Source organism: Apostichopus japonicus, chromosome 14 (genome assembly GCF_037975245.1).
Source record: "Apostichopus japonicus isolate 1M-3 chromosome 14, ASM3797524v1, whole genome shotgun sequence".
NCBI lineage: Eukaryota > Metazoa > Echinodermata > Holothuroidea > Aspidochirotida > Stichopodidae > Apostichopus > Apostichopus japonicus.
The window spans coordinates 4,135,399-4,152,703 of record NC_092574.1 but is presented as its reverse complement, the minus strand read 5'-3'; the positions used below and the strand labels follow the sequence as shown (position 1 = coordinate 4,152,703).

Sequence of the window (17,305 nt, the reverse complement as noted above, 5' to 3'; positions counted from 1 at the left end):
GCCCTTAAGTGGTACGTCCAAAGAACCAAACACTTACGTACCTCGAACAGGCTCTTCATCTTACCAAGGTCGCCATACACTCCGGCCTCAAAGGACACCATTTCGCGGTAGATGGCCTACCTCATCCGGGACCATGCGCAGCCTGGGGAACCCGTCCGGGCACACGACGTCCGAGGCCACGCCACGTCCAGGGCGTGGTTCCGGGGAATTCCCCTGGAAGATATCATGAAAGCAGCGGCCTGGAATACTCCGTCCTCCTTTGTGGCCTGCTACCTAACAAACACTCCTGCCACCGAAGGGGATTTTGCCCGAGCTGCCCTGGGGCCGCTGCCCTCGAGATCCTCAGCCCACCGCCAGGGCTCCTGTGTCACCAATGCATAAGGTTATATGAGGTAAGGGAGTACCAGCTGTGATTCCCCAAACCTTACCTGGTTTGTGAATTAACGAGCAACGTACTTGCCTCATATAACATCCCGGCCTGCCTCCCCACGATGGGGGACCTCGCGGACGGAACCATACAACCACGTCGGATACCTTCCTCGGATACCAGGGGAGCTGGCCCCGCAGACATGACCACGTGGCGGCCACTTTCTCCCAGGAATGTCCGAGGGATGTCGCTGGGGTCCCGCCTGCACCCACCGACGACCCACTCAGGACCCACCTGTCACCTGCCGCAGCCCGCCGGGGTCTCTTCAGGTGAGAACCACTTTTTGGATGTATCCTTGGGGTTTTCTGCCCTTTGGTCGCTCCTCTCCCCTTCTCCGTCCGGTGCCGCACCAGTGCGGCCTGGAATTTACGGAAGGGAGATGGCCACACAGGCACACACACATACAAATAATTGCCAGATGCTTGAGCGAGGTAAATACGGTAATGCATAAGGTTATAGGAGGTGAGTACGTCGCTCGTTTATTCACAAACCAGGTAAGGTTTGGGGATTCTGTCAATATGTAAAAGCATATATGCCTAAATATGTTGTTTTCTATTTTATGGTAAAACTGGAAGTATGCTGTTCTATTTTGTAGGAAATAGCACTAAGAGGTGTTCTTGAAATTCCCTTAGGTAATAAGACACACTGATGTCATAGATATGCTTTGTTATGAGACTTCCTAGAGTTAAGGCCCGGTCACACTACAGCGATATTTTATCGGAATACGGTCCGATTTTTCCGATTTTAGGACGAAGAGTGAGGTTTGTGGTAGTGAATGTAATGAATGCAGTGGAATATTCGAATACCTACTCCAAATCTGAGGGTTCTGGAACGGACTACATTCTGAAGTGACGTCACATCGAAAAACGATAAAAATCGGAAGAGAAATCGGATAGCTAACCGATAAAAGGAAACGGAGTCAATATCAAAAGTTAGGAGATGGCTATTCCACGTCGGAATGGCTCAACAGATAGCAAATCAGGTCCTTTATCACTGTGGCTAGAAGACCCGAACGAAAAACTGTCTGTTTCGATTCCTCTGGGAAAATCGGATAGTATTCCGATAAAAAATCGGTATAGTGTGACCGGGCCTTTACAGATTAAACTTTTGATGAAACTTGTCTTTTGTTACTGTGCATAAAAGTATACCCTTATGAACCGGATACAGCTGAAATATTTGTATAATAGCATTATCAAATTGGAATGCTACTGAAAGGTAGTTGTCACATCACAGCCATTAGTCACTATTTTAGTCAATACAAGCAGGTAGAGGAAGGAATGCTTTTCATTGGTGTCTCATTTAACAGTCTTCAGACAAAGCAGGACTAGAATCTAACAATTTAAGCCACAAGTTTGCCAAAACTTGCAAACTGTGCATAAATAGTCCACTGACTCAATCAATTTCTCACTGGCAATGTCCTGAATTACAACACACTTCAGCTACTGTATGGTCAGGCTTATGAGAGCAAGCCCCAACACCAGCTACTGTATGGTCAGGCTTATTAGAGTAGCCCCCAACACCAGCTACTGTATGGTCAGGCTTATGAGAGCAACCCCCAACACCAGCTACTGTATGGGCAGGCTTATTAGAGTAGCCCCCAACACCAGCTACTGTATGGTCAGGCTTATTAGAGTAGCCCCCAACACCAGCTACTGTATGGTCAGGCTTGTTATGAGAGCAACTCCAAACACCAGCTACTATACCTAATGAAATTGATGCAGTACTTTCTTGCTTTTGTGTGCGTTTTTGAGGGGGGGGTGTGCGGTGGGGGAGGGGGATGAGTGATGAAAATTCTCTATCCCTGTACCAAACACCAATATAATATGGTGTAGTGCAATGTCCAGTCTCTGTACCATTATCAATGGTTGTCTTGCTTTAAGCTTGACTGTAACTCATTATTGCAAGGTAATATTTGAACAATGTTTCTTTATTGAATCTTTCAACTCTGTGGTAAGATGATATCACCAGTTCAGTGTATATTGAATCAACCAGGATATGTCTGATAATAAACATTATAACTTCCTCTTATCTGTATTTCCTTGTGTATGCTATTTCCTATTTGTGATATATATGTAGCTAAATTAAAGATATTATGGTGCATGGATTAACCGTCTTGTTTTGGTAAACATTGTGATATGAGATAAGGGCTCTAGGTGTGTTTGTGTGGAGAGAGAGTAGCTATACTATTTAAATAATATGGCTTGTAAAAAAATGCTTTAGCATTGTCATTCTTTACTTAGTTATTTAGATTAAGTTTTACTGTTAAGTGTAGGGGAAATATTGCTCATTAAAAGGCCATCGATATTAAATATTCAATATTCAACTTTCAAGCTCCTCTGCAACTTTATTACTAGACATTGGTTCATGTCAATTAGCAGATTAAGTTTACGTTGGGAACGCACAAGAAAACCCCCTTTGAGGTACTGGTTCATGTTTGGTCTCTTAGTATATTTTGGGTGAAATATTGTTGTCCTTCACAGCAGTAGAAAATGCCTTATTCCAAGATGTAACTCATTAACCTCTATAAACTTCATAAAAGTGGGACATTTTTGTATTTTTGTCATGTAATCCTTTGGACATTTTGCACAAAAGTGGTGTAATTTATCCATTTTCAAGTGACATGACCATATAGTGTTGTAGGAAGTTTAGCATTCCACATTGGGTATGTTTGAGCACTATTGAAGACTTAACACACACAGAAGTTTTCAGAAAAGAGCTCATCATGTTCATGATTATTCAATTTTGCTTCTGAATATTATCCCTTCAATGGTGACATATTTGTTAAGTTTTCATACTCCTTAGTTTGGTGAGATGGGGGTGGGGGAAGGGGGGGGGGGAGAAAGGACGAGTACAGGGACACAGTAGGGTTGTAGCCAAAGATGTAAAGTTTAACATGATGAGTAATTTTGCATATTTACTTAATTAAAGTCATCATGTTTTCTGGATATGAATTACCAGTTTTTAGCATTCTGAAGAGAAAACATAATTGGACCAAAATCAGACAGAAATTTAGAGTTCTCACTGCAGGATCCTACAAATTATTCACAGATGGTGTAGATCATAAAATTACAAAGTATTCCAGTGAGGAAACATGCTGTATATGTGACAGGAAAGGAAGTATTAAATGAATAATGAAGGCAGGGATCAAAGAAAATTTATATTATTCATGCAGTAACCTAAAAACTCTCTAATATTCGAACTTTTAAGTTAACCGCTTCCTGTTTGACTGAATAGGATCGCTTTGAAAATTGGCTCCTAAGACCTCACCACAATATACAGTAGCCGTCATTGATTATGTAATATGCTTGAAATTGCATATATATTGATGACATCAGAGAGGAACAACTCAGAGAGGAACAACTCAATCGATCCCGGCTTTCATTATTCCTTTAAGTTTGACCAACTTATGATCATTTTGTGGTCATTTTAGCTTATATTGGGATGATTAATGTGTTTTTTGATGTGTTTGTGTTGACAAACACATGATCAATGACATCATTATTGTGGCATCAATGAAGGCTGTAGGTACCTGTGTGTCAATTGTAACAGTGTTTATATGATAAATGATGCTATAGAGATCAGGTATGCCCCACTAGGCACTATTGTATTGGTATCGTACCCCAAGACAAAGTTTAAGACGTGCATTTATTTTTCATAATGAATGTGAAACATTTGCTGAAATTCAGTGATCATATCTCTGGACATGATTCAGCAGTATTAGCGTCAGGAATGAGAAAACAAACCTGTGTTAAAACTGTGCAGAAATTTATAGCACTTATAATATAACCTATGAATTCAAAGTATTAATTTGAAGTAGTTACCAATTGAACTGTGAGTTTCCATGGGTGGTACTCTGAAATACTTGGATGCATGTTTTGGAGTCCATATACATATTTGTGTTGTGTGTTCAGCAGTATATTGAACTTGATTCTTATACTATTACTGCTGCTATGTATGTCTAAGTACTGCAGTCTTCTTTGTTCTTTCAACTTCCTGAAGGAAACACATACATTTTTCACAAACTGGTTAAAGGTTAAGATCATGGTTTGCAATGGGAAATAAGATTGAACTAGTGTACCTCTTTGCATATAGTAAGAATCTGTTGTATTGTATAAATCACCATTATATCATTGGTTTCTTTTGTCCTGTACTGAAGATAGAAATTGATGCTTTGCCATTAAATAGTTTATTCAATTTACTAGTCGTGAGGTTAGCATGAAAGGAGAAGGATTGAGGGAAGTGGTCAGAAGTTGTTGCATTTGTAAGCTGTTTGATGGTTGACTTCTCCAAATTGATATCCCATCTTAGTTACTATTATGAGAACAAAGGGGTTGTCTTCATTCTTTGGACCAAAGACCTCATGGAATATCCCATTGATACATATATGACAATAATCCTTTATATATTACACTCCGCATACCAAATATGTCAAAATGTGTCAACTTAGTCCTATTTAACCTGTCCATTTATTGTCCAAAAGAATATAGACTGAAGATTAACAATCATTGCTACAGTTGTTTCCTTTATATGAATTAATGAAAGTTCTTAGTCTTTATTAATGGTTTCTGTAAGACATAGTGTTCCTCTTCAAATGATGTTTCTTCCTAATGTATTCGCTCGCGTATCACTTATCTTGTATTATTTCTTTGCAGCAACGAACTTTACAAAAGGTGTCGGAGACTTACCAGAAGTTACCACAAGACTTAAAAGAGGTAACAAGTACATTGCTCTTTCGGTTTGCTTTTGCAGGTTTCAGTCTCTGTTTCGTGTATGGAGATCTGATACTTATTTGCATCAACTGTTAACTACCCAACCCCACGTAACATTCAAAGCATTAATTGTTGGTGTATTATTATGGGCTTAATTATCAACTTAAAAGCTGTATTTGTGCTGTGCTGAATGTCCCACATTAACCAGTGAATGGATTAAATCAGCAGTAGGTAAGTAGGAGTCTTAAGGTATTAAAATGGTTGTTTCCACTTAAATGGATTCATGCATACCCAGTTATGTGTGAATATTAGAGGGCTATGTTCAAATGAATTTCATTGATCCAGAGTTGAAACGACAGTCACTTGAATGTGCTGCGAGTATAAGTTAATGAAACACCAAAATATCTACGATGTATGTGAAAATACATATACATTAGTGGAACATTGGTTATGTATTCTGTGTCATAACGTCTGTTAACATTTAGCTGTCTGCAGCTGTATTTACTCCCAGCTGCATTTGCAATTACTTGCAATAAAAAATGCAAGCCATTAAAATTGTTAAATTTATGCCCTATGCCATGTTGATGAACAATCTTCCAGTTTTCTTAGTTCTCATATTACTTTTAGCTCAGTTGTTAGAGCACAGATCTTGTAATCCTGTGGTTAGTGGTTGAAAATATCCTTTTCTAGCCGAAAAAGTCTTTGCTCTTTCAAAAGTACATGTTGGTGTGTTGTTATGTTTCCAGAGATATGGGAGGATTTGCTTTGCTCCTCGCTTACCTGTCTCCTCACAACCTTAGCACCACGTTCTACCGTGCCTAGAATGTCCTAGTGACCTTTTAACACTGTGCGCCTCTATTACCAGCCCTTCCGGTCATTGCCCATGTTCTCAGTTTACCATTCAAAGTGCAAAGTGTCTATACATGTATATTCGAGGGGATATTCTTTCTTCGGAATTCGTCCTTTTTGGTAACTGAGGATTCAGAAATTTTCTTCCTTTGGATTATTAAGGAGCTTACAGTGTTTCAACAGCCTGATGAGTATCCTTCTCTTGTTTAAGTGAGGGTTTTTGGGGGCTGTTTTGTTTAAAGTGACTTCCGCCCTAGGTTTCCTCCGTGAGCGTTACCTGGGTAGCAGTTCCGCGAATTGCTTCGTTAGTTTCCTGCCTTTTGTTCTTAGCACACACGCTATAGGTGGTATTTGTATTTTCATGTTCTTGCTACTTGTTTACAGCTTCTTTTTATATGTTGACATGCTCGTTTAGCCCTAACGATGCAATGCTGTTAGACTGCTCTGTTAGAGCAGTGATTCCATGTCCCCAGTCTAATACCTTCACCTGCATCCTACCAATCTCTAAGTAATACAGTGTTAATACTACACTCTCTGCTAACGTGAAAACAGTGTGTTTATAACAGTGTGTGAGATAAAGGTATTGTCCAAAATTTCAGGTCATTATTTAAACATGAAGATAGGTTTTTGTTTAGCTATTTACTGTAATCAAACTGTGTTCTTCAACTAATATATTGCTGAAATATTCTGATACATATAAGGAATTTTTTATATTAATATTTCTGAGGACTCAGTATTTATCATGGAAACTGAGCTATATCTGCCATTAAATCCATTGAAATCATGAACATATATATGAAATATAGATAAGTTAAGACAAGTGTGTGGTGGACTGTTGAAAAGAGAAAGTTAAATTGCTCTCTATATCCCAATAAAAACAATTGTATGGTTGGCGAATATACTTTCACATGGCTTGATTTGGTCTTCTCAGTGGAAGGTATAGTACCTCCCACTGGCAGTATCTGTCATTGATAGTCAGTCTGGGTCATGGCAGTAGCCAGTGACCTTTAACTTTCGGTTTAGATTTGGTAATGGATGGAATATTTTGTATCCTAGTTGGATTCCATATTGAGAAAGAGCTGGATGTTTGTTTAGTAACTACAAAGTGAGACTTAACATGTATGTATTAACTTGCATATTTATGTATGTTTATGGGATAGCCACAAGGAAGGTAGCTGTGTATTAAGTCTGCATATATTGCAGTGCTATGTGGAATGGCATTTATAAGCGTTATACCACACAACTCATGCTATGACATAATTTTGGAAGGTCGAGGCATAAAAGTGTAGATTAGACAAAAGAGATTTCTCTCATGTAGGCCGACAGATCCAGGCCATTACAAGAATGCTTTATTTAACAAAAATTGGGTTAGTTTACACCTTAGTTCTTCCCAACCACAGAAAATTTGTGATAACATAAGAATAGGCTATCTAGGTCCTATTAGGTTAAATGTGATAGGGCTCTGTGGTTTCAAATTAGGAAGTGAGAATTCTTAGGTAAGGTTAATCCAGATGGATGATAAAGCCTTTATAACTTAGTTAGCAGTGTGAGGAACTTATAATTAGCTAAGAAGGTAAAGTGTTATAGATTTATAATCCCATATTACATTGTAGTGTTATACACAGTATTAAAAGTACATCCAACATTAAATTACAAAGTTGTGCATATGAAGTTTAATCCTTAAAGCTGCACTGATACCGATAGTAAGGTGATGGATCACATTCAGAAAAAAAAAGTGGTTGAGAAGAGAAAATCTGTGTAAATTGATATTAATGAAAATGGAGGGTTGAATTAATTATTAACATAATGTTAATAGTGAATTAAAAGCATTGATCTAAATATGAAAATAATAGTTTGTAGGAAATCAATCATGAATGAGTCAGATCTGATGTTTGGCATTGTCTAGTTCAGGTTGTTCATACTCTCCTTGGACTCTTGGTTCATCCTTTCTAATCAATTTGAATATTTACCTTCTCCAGGGACAGGACGCCAAGCCAGAAAAGAGTGGTTACATGAATCTTTATTCCAACAATGGGTAAGTCTACCCTTTCTTTGTTTCTCCAGGTTATTATTTGTATGAAGTAATGATATTATTCTCTCCAATTGACCACCTCATTTGACCCTATCCTTCACCACGTTTTGTGTATTCACACTAAACTAGTCGATTATAATACTACTGTTAACACTGTAGATCACTCTTCTCTGTGAAAAGGACTGACTTTGAGAAACAAAAACAAGAAAGAAAGAAAAGTGAATTGAATTTGCAGTGTGTGACCACACACATGAACAATTTGACCCTGATGTTGTAATCTCTTTTGTAACAGTTTCTGACAGTCTTATGTAAGTACTGGTCATGGATCAGAAAGTCAAGACCTTTTAAAGTCTCAATGTGTGTTTGGCAAATTTTAACTTTGACCTTTCCAGCTTACTGCCCTTGATAGCTCAGTGAAAATAACACTGTTCTTTGCAATTTTCATATTAATTATAATTATTTTTATTGAGTTATCTGTCGTTAAACATTTTGAGCTGAATAAAATTTGCCAGATTTTTTAACAAGTCCGTAGATTCTACAAACTTCACTCAAATTTTGCAATCCCCGCCCAACAGATCATGCGCCAATCAAATCTCTATGTTTTGTTTACGAACGTTATGCATAGGACTTATGAGTGGACGATACAAGCATATAGGTTACATGTTTGTGAACATGCTGATATGGGTGGTCGCAGTGATTTTATGGTAAATCGTTCGCACCATAAGGGCAAATATCTTTCTTTCGATTGCGACAGCTTTTCTTCATAAAACCCACCTGGTCAGAGTGCATTTAGAATAAAAAACATTGAATCTGCTTCGGAAGTTTGTTTTCCGAAATTCATCGGCAAACATGTATTGACACTTCAAGGTTTTTCTTCATGAAATGTGTCTGCTAAAGAATGAGAGATTTTTGTCTTTTTGTAATTTATGATTTAGAAATAGGTGTGGAGGGATGCCATGAGGAGGGACATTAAATGCTAACATATTAGACTGTGTCGCCCAAACTTCTCACCTTTGACTATATATAATGATCATATAATCTGTCTGCATTAATATATCAAAATAAAATAAAACTGTAGCAACCTGCTCATCCACTAGAGATCCTGTGTAGGAGAATGTATAAAAGTAAGTTGGCCTGACATTTCGATCCTAGCAGGAACTTCTTCAAAGGCTAAATGACAAGTCAACATTAATATATATTAAAACTAACATCTACTCTTAAACAGGAGCAGTTTGATTCCAAAGGGAATCTCCCTAGATGTTGCTAAGGGGAAGAAGTTCTATATGGCTTTTGATTTATTTACAAATGTCTGCAAAGGTTTCTGCTAGTAGACCTAAGCAAACTAGACCAGATTTCTTGATCTGTCCCATACTCACAGTGGTCCTGCATGTTCTTTTTTACTATTTATATCTGTAAATCTTTAAAATGCTTTGAATGTTTATTAAACCCAGTATAAATGAAATTTAATTGGTGAACTTGTTCTTTCTTTGATGTACTGAATCATTTTAATGAGTAAACCAGGGTTGTATATTTTTGAGCAGCATCCAGATTAGTTTCCTGTTTTCATTGAATCATAAAGTACAGCACTGTAGTAAGCATTGCCAGTGTAATTAATGTGTGTTTTATGTAATGGGTTTCATACAGTTTGTATTGACTGAAAGTTTGTACAAAGAAGCAACAATAAGTTGCTGCTGGACTAAGTTGTTGGTCAAGGGTTAAAAATGTGTGTATAACCCTTGAAGAGTAATTATCATGGACCCTCTTTTAGGTATGAATATTGCCTGCTATATATAATCAAGATTAAGATAGTATGCGTCAATTTTGTCAGCATCGCTGATTCCAAAAGGTACAGTCATTGAGAATTAGCAAATATAGAGTTACTTAGTCTATAGTCTAAGCCTTTGCTGATGTAAATGAGTACCCCTAAAACACCTTTCAAATTACAACTTAAAGAATCTATCACATTTATTTGCACTTTCCCATCTACCTTGTCTACAAACTGGTAGTGTTTTAACACTACACCCTCTCTGAACCACTTCAAGTACCTTCTCTTTGACTTTTATGCCAGAAATACCAAATACAAGCTCCTCAAAGCTATCATTTCATTGATTCACATTTTGGTCAGTGTAAGATTATCGATTACATAGTTTTCTGCCATTTTAAAGAATTTAGCCTTTTACATATGTGTCAGCTGCAAGAACAGCATTGTGTCTACGTATGTGTCTATACCTTGAAATTGGTAACTGTTGCATCATAGTGTTGTACCATGTTTGTTCTATTATTAATTTGTTTAATTATGAATTTTTAATTATTACTTTGCTTGGTGTGTTTTCACACTTACTTATTAGTTATGGGTGTACCATTCAAGCCTTCTTTATGGCTTCTGACTTAAAGGTATGCTGTTTTGGCCCCAAATATGCTAGATATTCAAATATGGTCACCTTTGGTCAAAATTCTTAAACTTTTTTTATTACAACCTTTGAGGAAATGTTCCTCACTGGGACATTCAGTCATCCTTAAGTGTTCCTTAAAAAATTTCTGAGAACAATTTGGAGATTAAAGACCTCCAGGAAAGTACTTTTGAAACTTCTAGCAATTAAAGCGCGCTATAAATTGGGGCTTATACTGACTACATTTAAGCCGTTAGCCTTTAGCATTTTCATGATGATAGAATCAATACAACTTTCCCTGGAATAATAACTTGTGTCTGATTATGATCATTCCTTTTTCTTCATTGCTTTATTATGACAGCTGTTTAATCTTTTCATCATTTCCCAGTTCACAGACCAACAGAGGTTTTAAGAAAAGGTACATTGTTTTTAGAAATGGAGAACTCCGGTACTATCCCAGTGAAAAGGAGGTAAGAATCAGATAAATGAAATTGTTTACCATTAAAAGTGCTCTCAGAAGATTTAATACACCACTGAACAGGTGCAGAAGCAAATTCTAAAATTGGAAGAATTAAGCTTGTTGCCGAACATATATATATATGGATCATGAACTACCTTTGACATTGCTGTCATTTTGGCACAAATTAGCAAAGTTTTCCTAGCAAGTGAAGTTTAGGCCGTTTCAGGAACTGGTCTGCTAAATCGAATGATAAGACTGAAAGTTCACTTGTATACGCAGTTTTGTTACAAAGGTTTTAAACTTGCGCCCTGAATACAGAACATCTCAAAAATTGTGTACGCTCGGAAAACTATTGCCATGCAGTCCACCATGAAAATGTGCATTTTGAAATTCCAGGAACAAACAATATGTAGTTATAATGACCCATGATTGTAAACTGGCTTTTGCAAAGCAAATTGATATAAACAATGATATATCTTGTACAACAAAGTGATATAAACAATGATAACTTGTATATTACAACAAATTTTACTGTCAAGTTGTGAAGCAGCTACCATATATGCATGCCTGGATGGCATGTAATGCACACTACTGTATGGTATGACTCCTCTACATAGCGTGTGTGAAAATGTATATGCCGTGAATGTTGAAAAACCACATAAAGGATACAATTGTCTAGACAGAAAACAACTTCTTGACTGATCATGATTTTAATTTTAGCCCCTGTAATTTGATTCATCAGTTGAGTGCATTTCCCCTCTTCTCCCTCCACTACAGGCAAGTCAGCCCACCCTACCTGTTCCGATCCCTTCCCCCATTACAGTTTTAAGATTTTGCCTCCCTGGCTGAAATCTTGCATTGGAAACAATGCTGATACTGTACACCTTGTCAATTAAAGTACATTTCTCAGTGAAAAGTATTCCTTGTATATCAGTTCTCATTAATTTTCGGTTCTTGATGTCAATCTTTTCCAGCTGAATGTGTCGAAGGGAATCATCCCTGTTGGAACTATGAGGGATGTCAAGTACATTACCAGCTCTGGTAACAAGGTATATAAATTGTGATATATATATCAATTTAGTAATTGTATTAAGCTTGAGGCTTTAAATTAGCTGCTTTAAAGCTTTCTATCCCTAGAGGTTCACCTTTCTTATTTACAAATATTTATATTTGGCTACTATGTCTCACATTTGTGTTTGACTGAAATGGATGCAGTTGTTTAATGAAAAGTGTCTTGGGGAACGGTATGAGGTGGGGCAGAGAGAGAGGGGGGGGGTGAGAGGTAGGAGGTACTGGGAGATCCACCACCACAAAGGACCAAGAGAGATATTGTGATGCTTGTAGTGACATTCCTGCCCAAGTCTGTGTTATTAAAGTCTAGTTTCAAGTTATCAATACAGTCTAATGAGACAGTATTTTGGTTTTGTATTTTATAAATCCAAAGTGGAAGCAGAGATCTCCAGCTGATGAAACATGAATCAAAGGGTTGTAAAACATTTAGATTGCACTAGTGTATGTTACACTGACTGCACCATGTAAAATGATAATCATCTTGAATCTTGATGTGTCATATACCATAGGTAAAGGGCATTTAATCATACTCATAATAAATTATTTTTATGACGCTTTAGCGACCATGAATGTGGGAGAAGCCTGCAAGGCTTATGGATTACAACTTTCATGTTGGGTGGCTTCCACTTCAACAATTTAGCTCACAGTTGGAATCAATTCAATTTAGTAAGTCGTTTCAGATGGGATAACCGTAGATTGCTCTTGGATGAAAACCCACCTTACTATGACCCGGTCGGGTATCGAACCTGGAACCTCCCGATTGCTAAGCATCATTGCTTCAAATGCCTCCGCCTTTATCCAATCGGCCACAGCCCCAGTAATTTGATCAGAGGTGCTATAGATTAGGCACATTGACGGCATGTATTGTGTAGCTCATACTAGAACCTTGCTTGTGGATTCCCTAAAGCTACCCTGCTATTTATCATACCAGGAGGTTGGGCTGGAGGTACAGACGGCAAAATGAAGCATTTCCATTCACTATTGTCATTTTTGTGATCTTGGAATGAGTAATCATCATGGCTCCAAACTGAACTATGAATGTCTTTGAATATTCAGCTCCCAGAATAGCAGTAGTTTACTTCAAATATTATGGATAACATGATTTTGTCATGATTTAGTGCCCAAATCCCATAGAAATATTCTCAATTCAAATCATGTTGAAAGAGTAAAAAATTTCTTAGCTACTCTTTACCAATGTATAATAATTATCTTTAGAATCAATAAACATCAGTTCTTCAATTAATGGCTAATAAATCTTCAATTGGGGAAATAAAATCTTGTTTATCTTAGTTTGATCAATGGCAACATTGAGTAACACATAGTATTTTGCATAACCTTGCTGAAGATTGGCAATCTAATGCTAAATTCTGTTCATCAAACCTTTTGTTAACTAGCTGTAATCATATTAACTAGCTGTCATCATATAATACCATTGAGGGCGTTGTGGTCAAGTGGTTAAGGCAGTGGACTTGTGATCTAAGGATTACAGGTTCGAGCCCTGGCCAGATCATTGCCTTGTGTCCTTGGGCAAGGCGCTTTATTTCCATTGCCTCTCTTCACCCAGGTGTATAAATGGGGACTTGCGAGGTAACTTGTAAATATAGTTGCGTGTGCCGGTTTGTGGCTGCACCCTATGGGAAGTCCCCCGGGGGATACGTGGTTGTGGTGCACTGTGGTGCCCCGGGAGAGATTGATTGAATTGTGCACACTTTGGTGTGTAGGTGTGACAAGTTACCAATGACCAGGGTTAAGTTGTAAAAGTCGTGTGAAAGGGCCTTGGCCATGTACATGACTGTAAACCTCAAATAATAATAATAATAATAATAATAATTACCTCAGAGTATTTTATCAAGTTGAATAACCTCCCTCAAATTTCAACAAGTGTTTTTGTGCCATCCTTAAAGTACTTTCCCTCTCTGAGACATTCAATCCTTTGCCAGTGAATATCCTTAGTATCTTTGAAAATTAAGGCTTTCTCTGGTGTACTAAAAGAACCCTGCTTCCCGAACAATTTCCTTTGGGACTCATGTTGTAATTTCTTTTGCATAGCTGTATTCTATACGTTCCTCAGGCTGAAAATCACCCAATACTTAATCCCTCGTGGTTGATAATGAAACTGCAGATTGACTGATTGCAGTTGCTTGCACATTTACTGAAAGTAAGGAAAAAGCTGCAGCACTCATTTACCCAAACATTGGAACATATCACTGTATTAAAAGGGAGGATGCGAAATGTCAGATTCGATCAGAATCATCAGTATTGATTGTTTAAATGTGCTTTCTGCTACACGATGTAAAAGCTTGGTGAGTCATTTTGGGGTCACCTTACATGTATGTTAAATATAGGTTGTAGTTTGCTTAGAACCTTGCTTTGTACACATTCCTAACAAGTTCAACTTTCTAACTGATCAACTTTGACCTTCCCAGGTCTTTGCAATCAATATGCAAGTACATTGCTTTGTTTAAAGGCATTGAAGACTTGCCCCAAATCGCGTTGCTTGCAAGTGAAGTTTTCTTCTTGTCGCTACAAAATGCAGACAGTAATGAAACGTGATACCTTGTGATCTGTTATCTGGACCTGATTTGTCCATCGCTGCTATGTACACTGTGTTGTTGGTATTGACCGCAGCTGTATGTATTGACTTTGCACTAGTGGCTAATTACCGACAGTAGCAAGCTTTGTGTGTTTTCTGGGATAGATGGTGGTGTCTAACACCTCTGTTACACCTCATTTGAAACTAGGTCAGAGTACCGGCATGAGCATTTTTTAGTGAGGGAGTCTTCAATGCCTTTAAGCATTATATTGCTCTAAAACTACTTACAAAATGAAGATAATTTATTGTTAATTTACAAACAGTAGTCTTTCCATATGCAAATGTGTATGAATGCCATTTAATAAAAAAAATTGATAATTAATTACATACAAAGCGTCCCCTTGATATATATGCTGCGTCCATCTTTTAAACTATAATGAATATTCATATATTATTTAAATGTAGAAAGAGAAATAGTTGACAACTGTTTAACTTGTCTCATATTTGTTTGATTATAACTAACAATAAATTCATTAAACAGCAGCATAACTTACAGTGCAATCATTTTTTTCAGTCTGAAATGTTAGGATATTTGCATAATATGCAAATTAGGTATCGAAAATGTTGTTCTTGACTTTAAATTCCTGCAGAAAAGGTTGCTGGGAACTTGAAATAAAGTACTTACATTTATATTGTAAATTTACAACCTGTACTGAAAAGGAATTTTTTCCGAATCCAAACACGTGTAAATGACATTTAACCAAAGTCTTGATTTGATCTGCCTCCTGCATGTTTTAACTATTTATGAATATTCATACCTTATTAAAATGTAGAAAGAGAGAAGGAGAAATAATTGAGAACTATTTAACTCATCTCATTGTTGTTTGATTATAATTAACAATCAGATTCATTAAACAGAAGCATATGCTACAGTGCATTCATGTTTCATTCAGGATTGTAGCAATATTTGCATAATATGCAAATTAGGTATCTAAAAAGCTGTTCTTGACTTTAAATTTGCTGAACAAGATATACTTCCTACAAAAAAATTGCTGGGAACTTGAAATAATGTACTTATGTTTATATAGTAATAGACATGGCCATTTCCCTTCATTTATGCCATTATTGTTTGTTTTTTTCTGTCCAATATGTCACATGGACTAGTATTTAAAGCAGCTATATAAATATCCTGCACACTGTATGAATGTGGGTGCTATGTTCACTTATTGGGCTACACACAAGTACTTGTTACTTTATAATTGCCCAGGGGAAGGTCTGAGGGAAAGGCTTCACATTCATCTAACTGGTGAATCTAATAAGATGGGTGTATGGAACAAGAAATATGGCCCTAACAGGATACTATGACTAATGCAAGGCACACATCTTGTGGGTCTTAAAGTCTACTGTATCAGTGTGTTGGTTGATATTTCATGCAGCCTGCGAAGTAAGACAGATTAGTGAAACAAGTTAAGACAAACTTGTAACTCGATTCAGACTACACTGTCACCCATTCTTTTGAAGAATATATTTGCATGTAGGTTTACAACATGTTATTTCTCACTTGATAATTCAAGTATGACCTTTCAACTATGGTGGTTTAGATTATCACGTAGGAGTCTATCAGGTATATTAAAGTGAAAAGCAAAAGAGTTGAATATCATATCTTAACTGTACACTACAACAAGATCACAAAGTGCTTAAAGGACATGTTTGGAGAGTGAAACTAATATTAGTATTATTATAATTATTTTGTAACTACATCAGTATTCAAGCCAGACCCTGCTTCTGTGTCTTGGGGAATGGTATGGGGTGGGGCAGAGAGAGGGGGGGAGGTAGGAAGTACTGGGAGATCCACCACCACAAAGGACCAAGAGAGATATTGTGATGCTTGTAGTGACATTCCTGCCCAAGTCTGTGTTATTAAAGTCTAGTTTCAAGTTATCAATACAGTCTAATGAGACAGTATTTTGGTTTTGCATTTTATAAATCCAAAGTGGAAGCAGAGATCTCCAGCTGATGACCATGAATCAAAGGGTTGTAAAACATTTAGATTGCACTAGTGTATGTTACACTGACTTCACCATGTAAAATGATAATCATCTTGAATCTTTATATGTCATATAGGTAAAGGGCATTTAATCATAATCATAATAAATTATTTTATGAAGCTTTAGCGACCATGAATATTCATACCTTATTAAAATGTAGTAAGAGAGAAGGAGAAATAATTGAGAACTATTTAACTCATCTCATTGTTGTTTGATTATAATTAATAATCAGGTTCATTAAACAGAAGCATATGCTACAGTGCATTCATGTTTCATTCTGAATTGTAGCAATATTTGCATAATATGCAAATTAGGTATCTAAAAAGCTGTTCTTGACTTTAAGTTTGCTGAACGAGATATACTTCCTACAAAAAATATTGCTGGGAACTTGAAATAATGTACTTATGTTTACATTGTAGTAGACATGGCCATTTCCCTTCATTTATGCCATTATTGTTTGTTTTTTCTGTCCAATATGTCACATGGACTAGTATTTAAAGCAGCTATATAAATATCCTGCACACTGTATGAATGTGGGTGCTATGTTCACTTATTGGGCTACACACAAGTACTTGTTACTTTATAATTGTCCAGGGGAAGGTCTGAGGGAAAGGCTTCACATTTATCTAACTGGTGAATCTAATAAGATGGGTGTATGGAACAAGAAATATGGCCCTAACAGGATACTATGACTAATGCAAGGCACACATCTTGTGGGTCTTAAAGTCTACTGTTATCAGTGTGTTGGTTGATATTTCATGCAGCCTGCGAAGTAAGACAGATTAG

At 37.0% G+C, this 17,305-nt stretch overlaps 1 protein-coding gene across 8 annotated transcripts in view; it reads left to right on the top strand.

The window, feature by feature from the left end:
• The window catches only part of LOC139980201 (arf-GAP with Rho-GAP domain, ANK repeat and PH domain-containing protein 1-like), a 101,798-nt gene that overhangs the window by 23,864 nt on the left and 60,629 nt on the right, over positions 1–17,305 (top strand). For all 8 annotated transcript variants that reach the window (XM_071991677.1, XM_071991682.1, XM_071991676.1 and 5 more), the window contains 4 exons: positions 5,080–5,139; positions 7,965–8,020; positions 10,796–10,877; positions 11,842–11,916. In XM_071991677.1, coding sequence (XP_071847778.1) covers positions 5,080–5,139; positions 7,965–8,020; positions 10,796–10,877; positions 11,842–11,916 — 273 coding nt within the window. The remainder of the gene's footprint in view (positions 1–5,079; positions 5,140–7,964; positions 8,021–10,795; positions 10,878–11,841; positions 11,917–17,305) is intronic.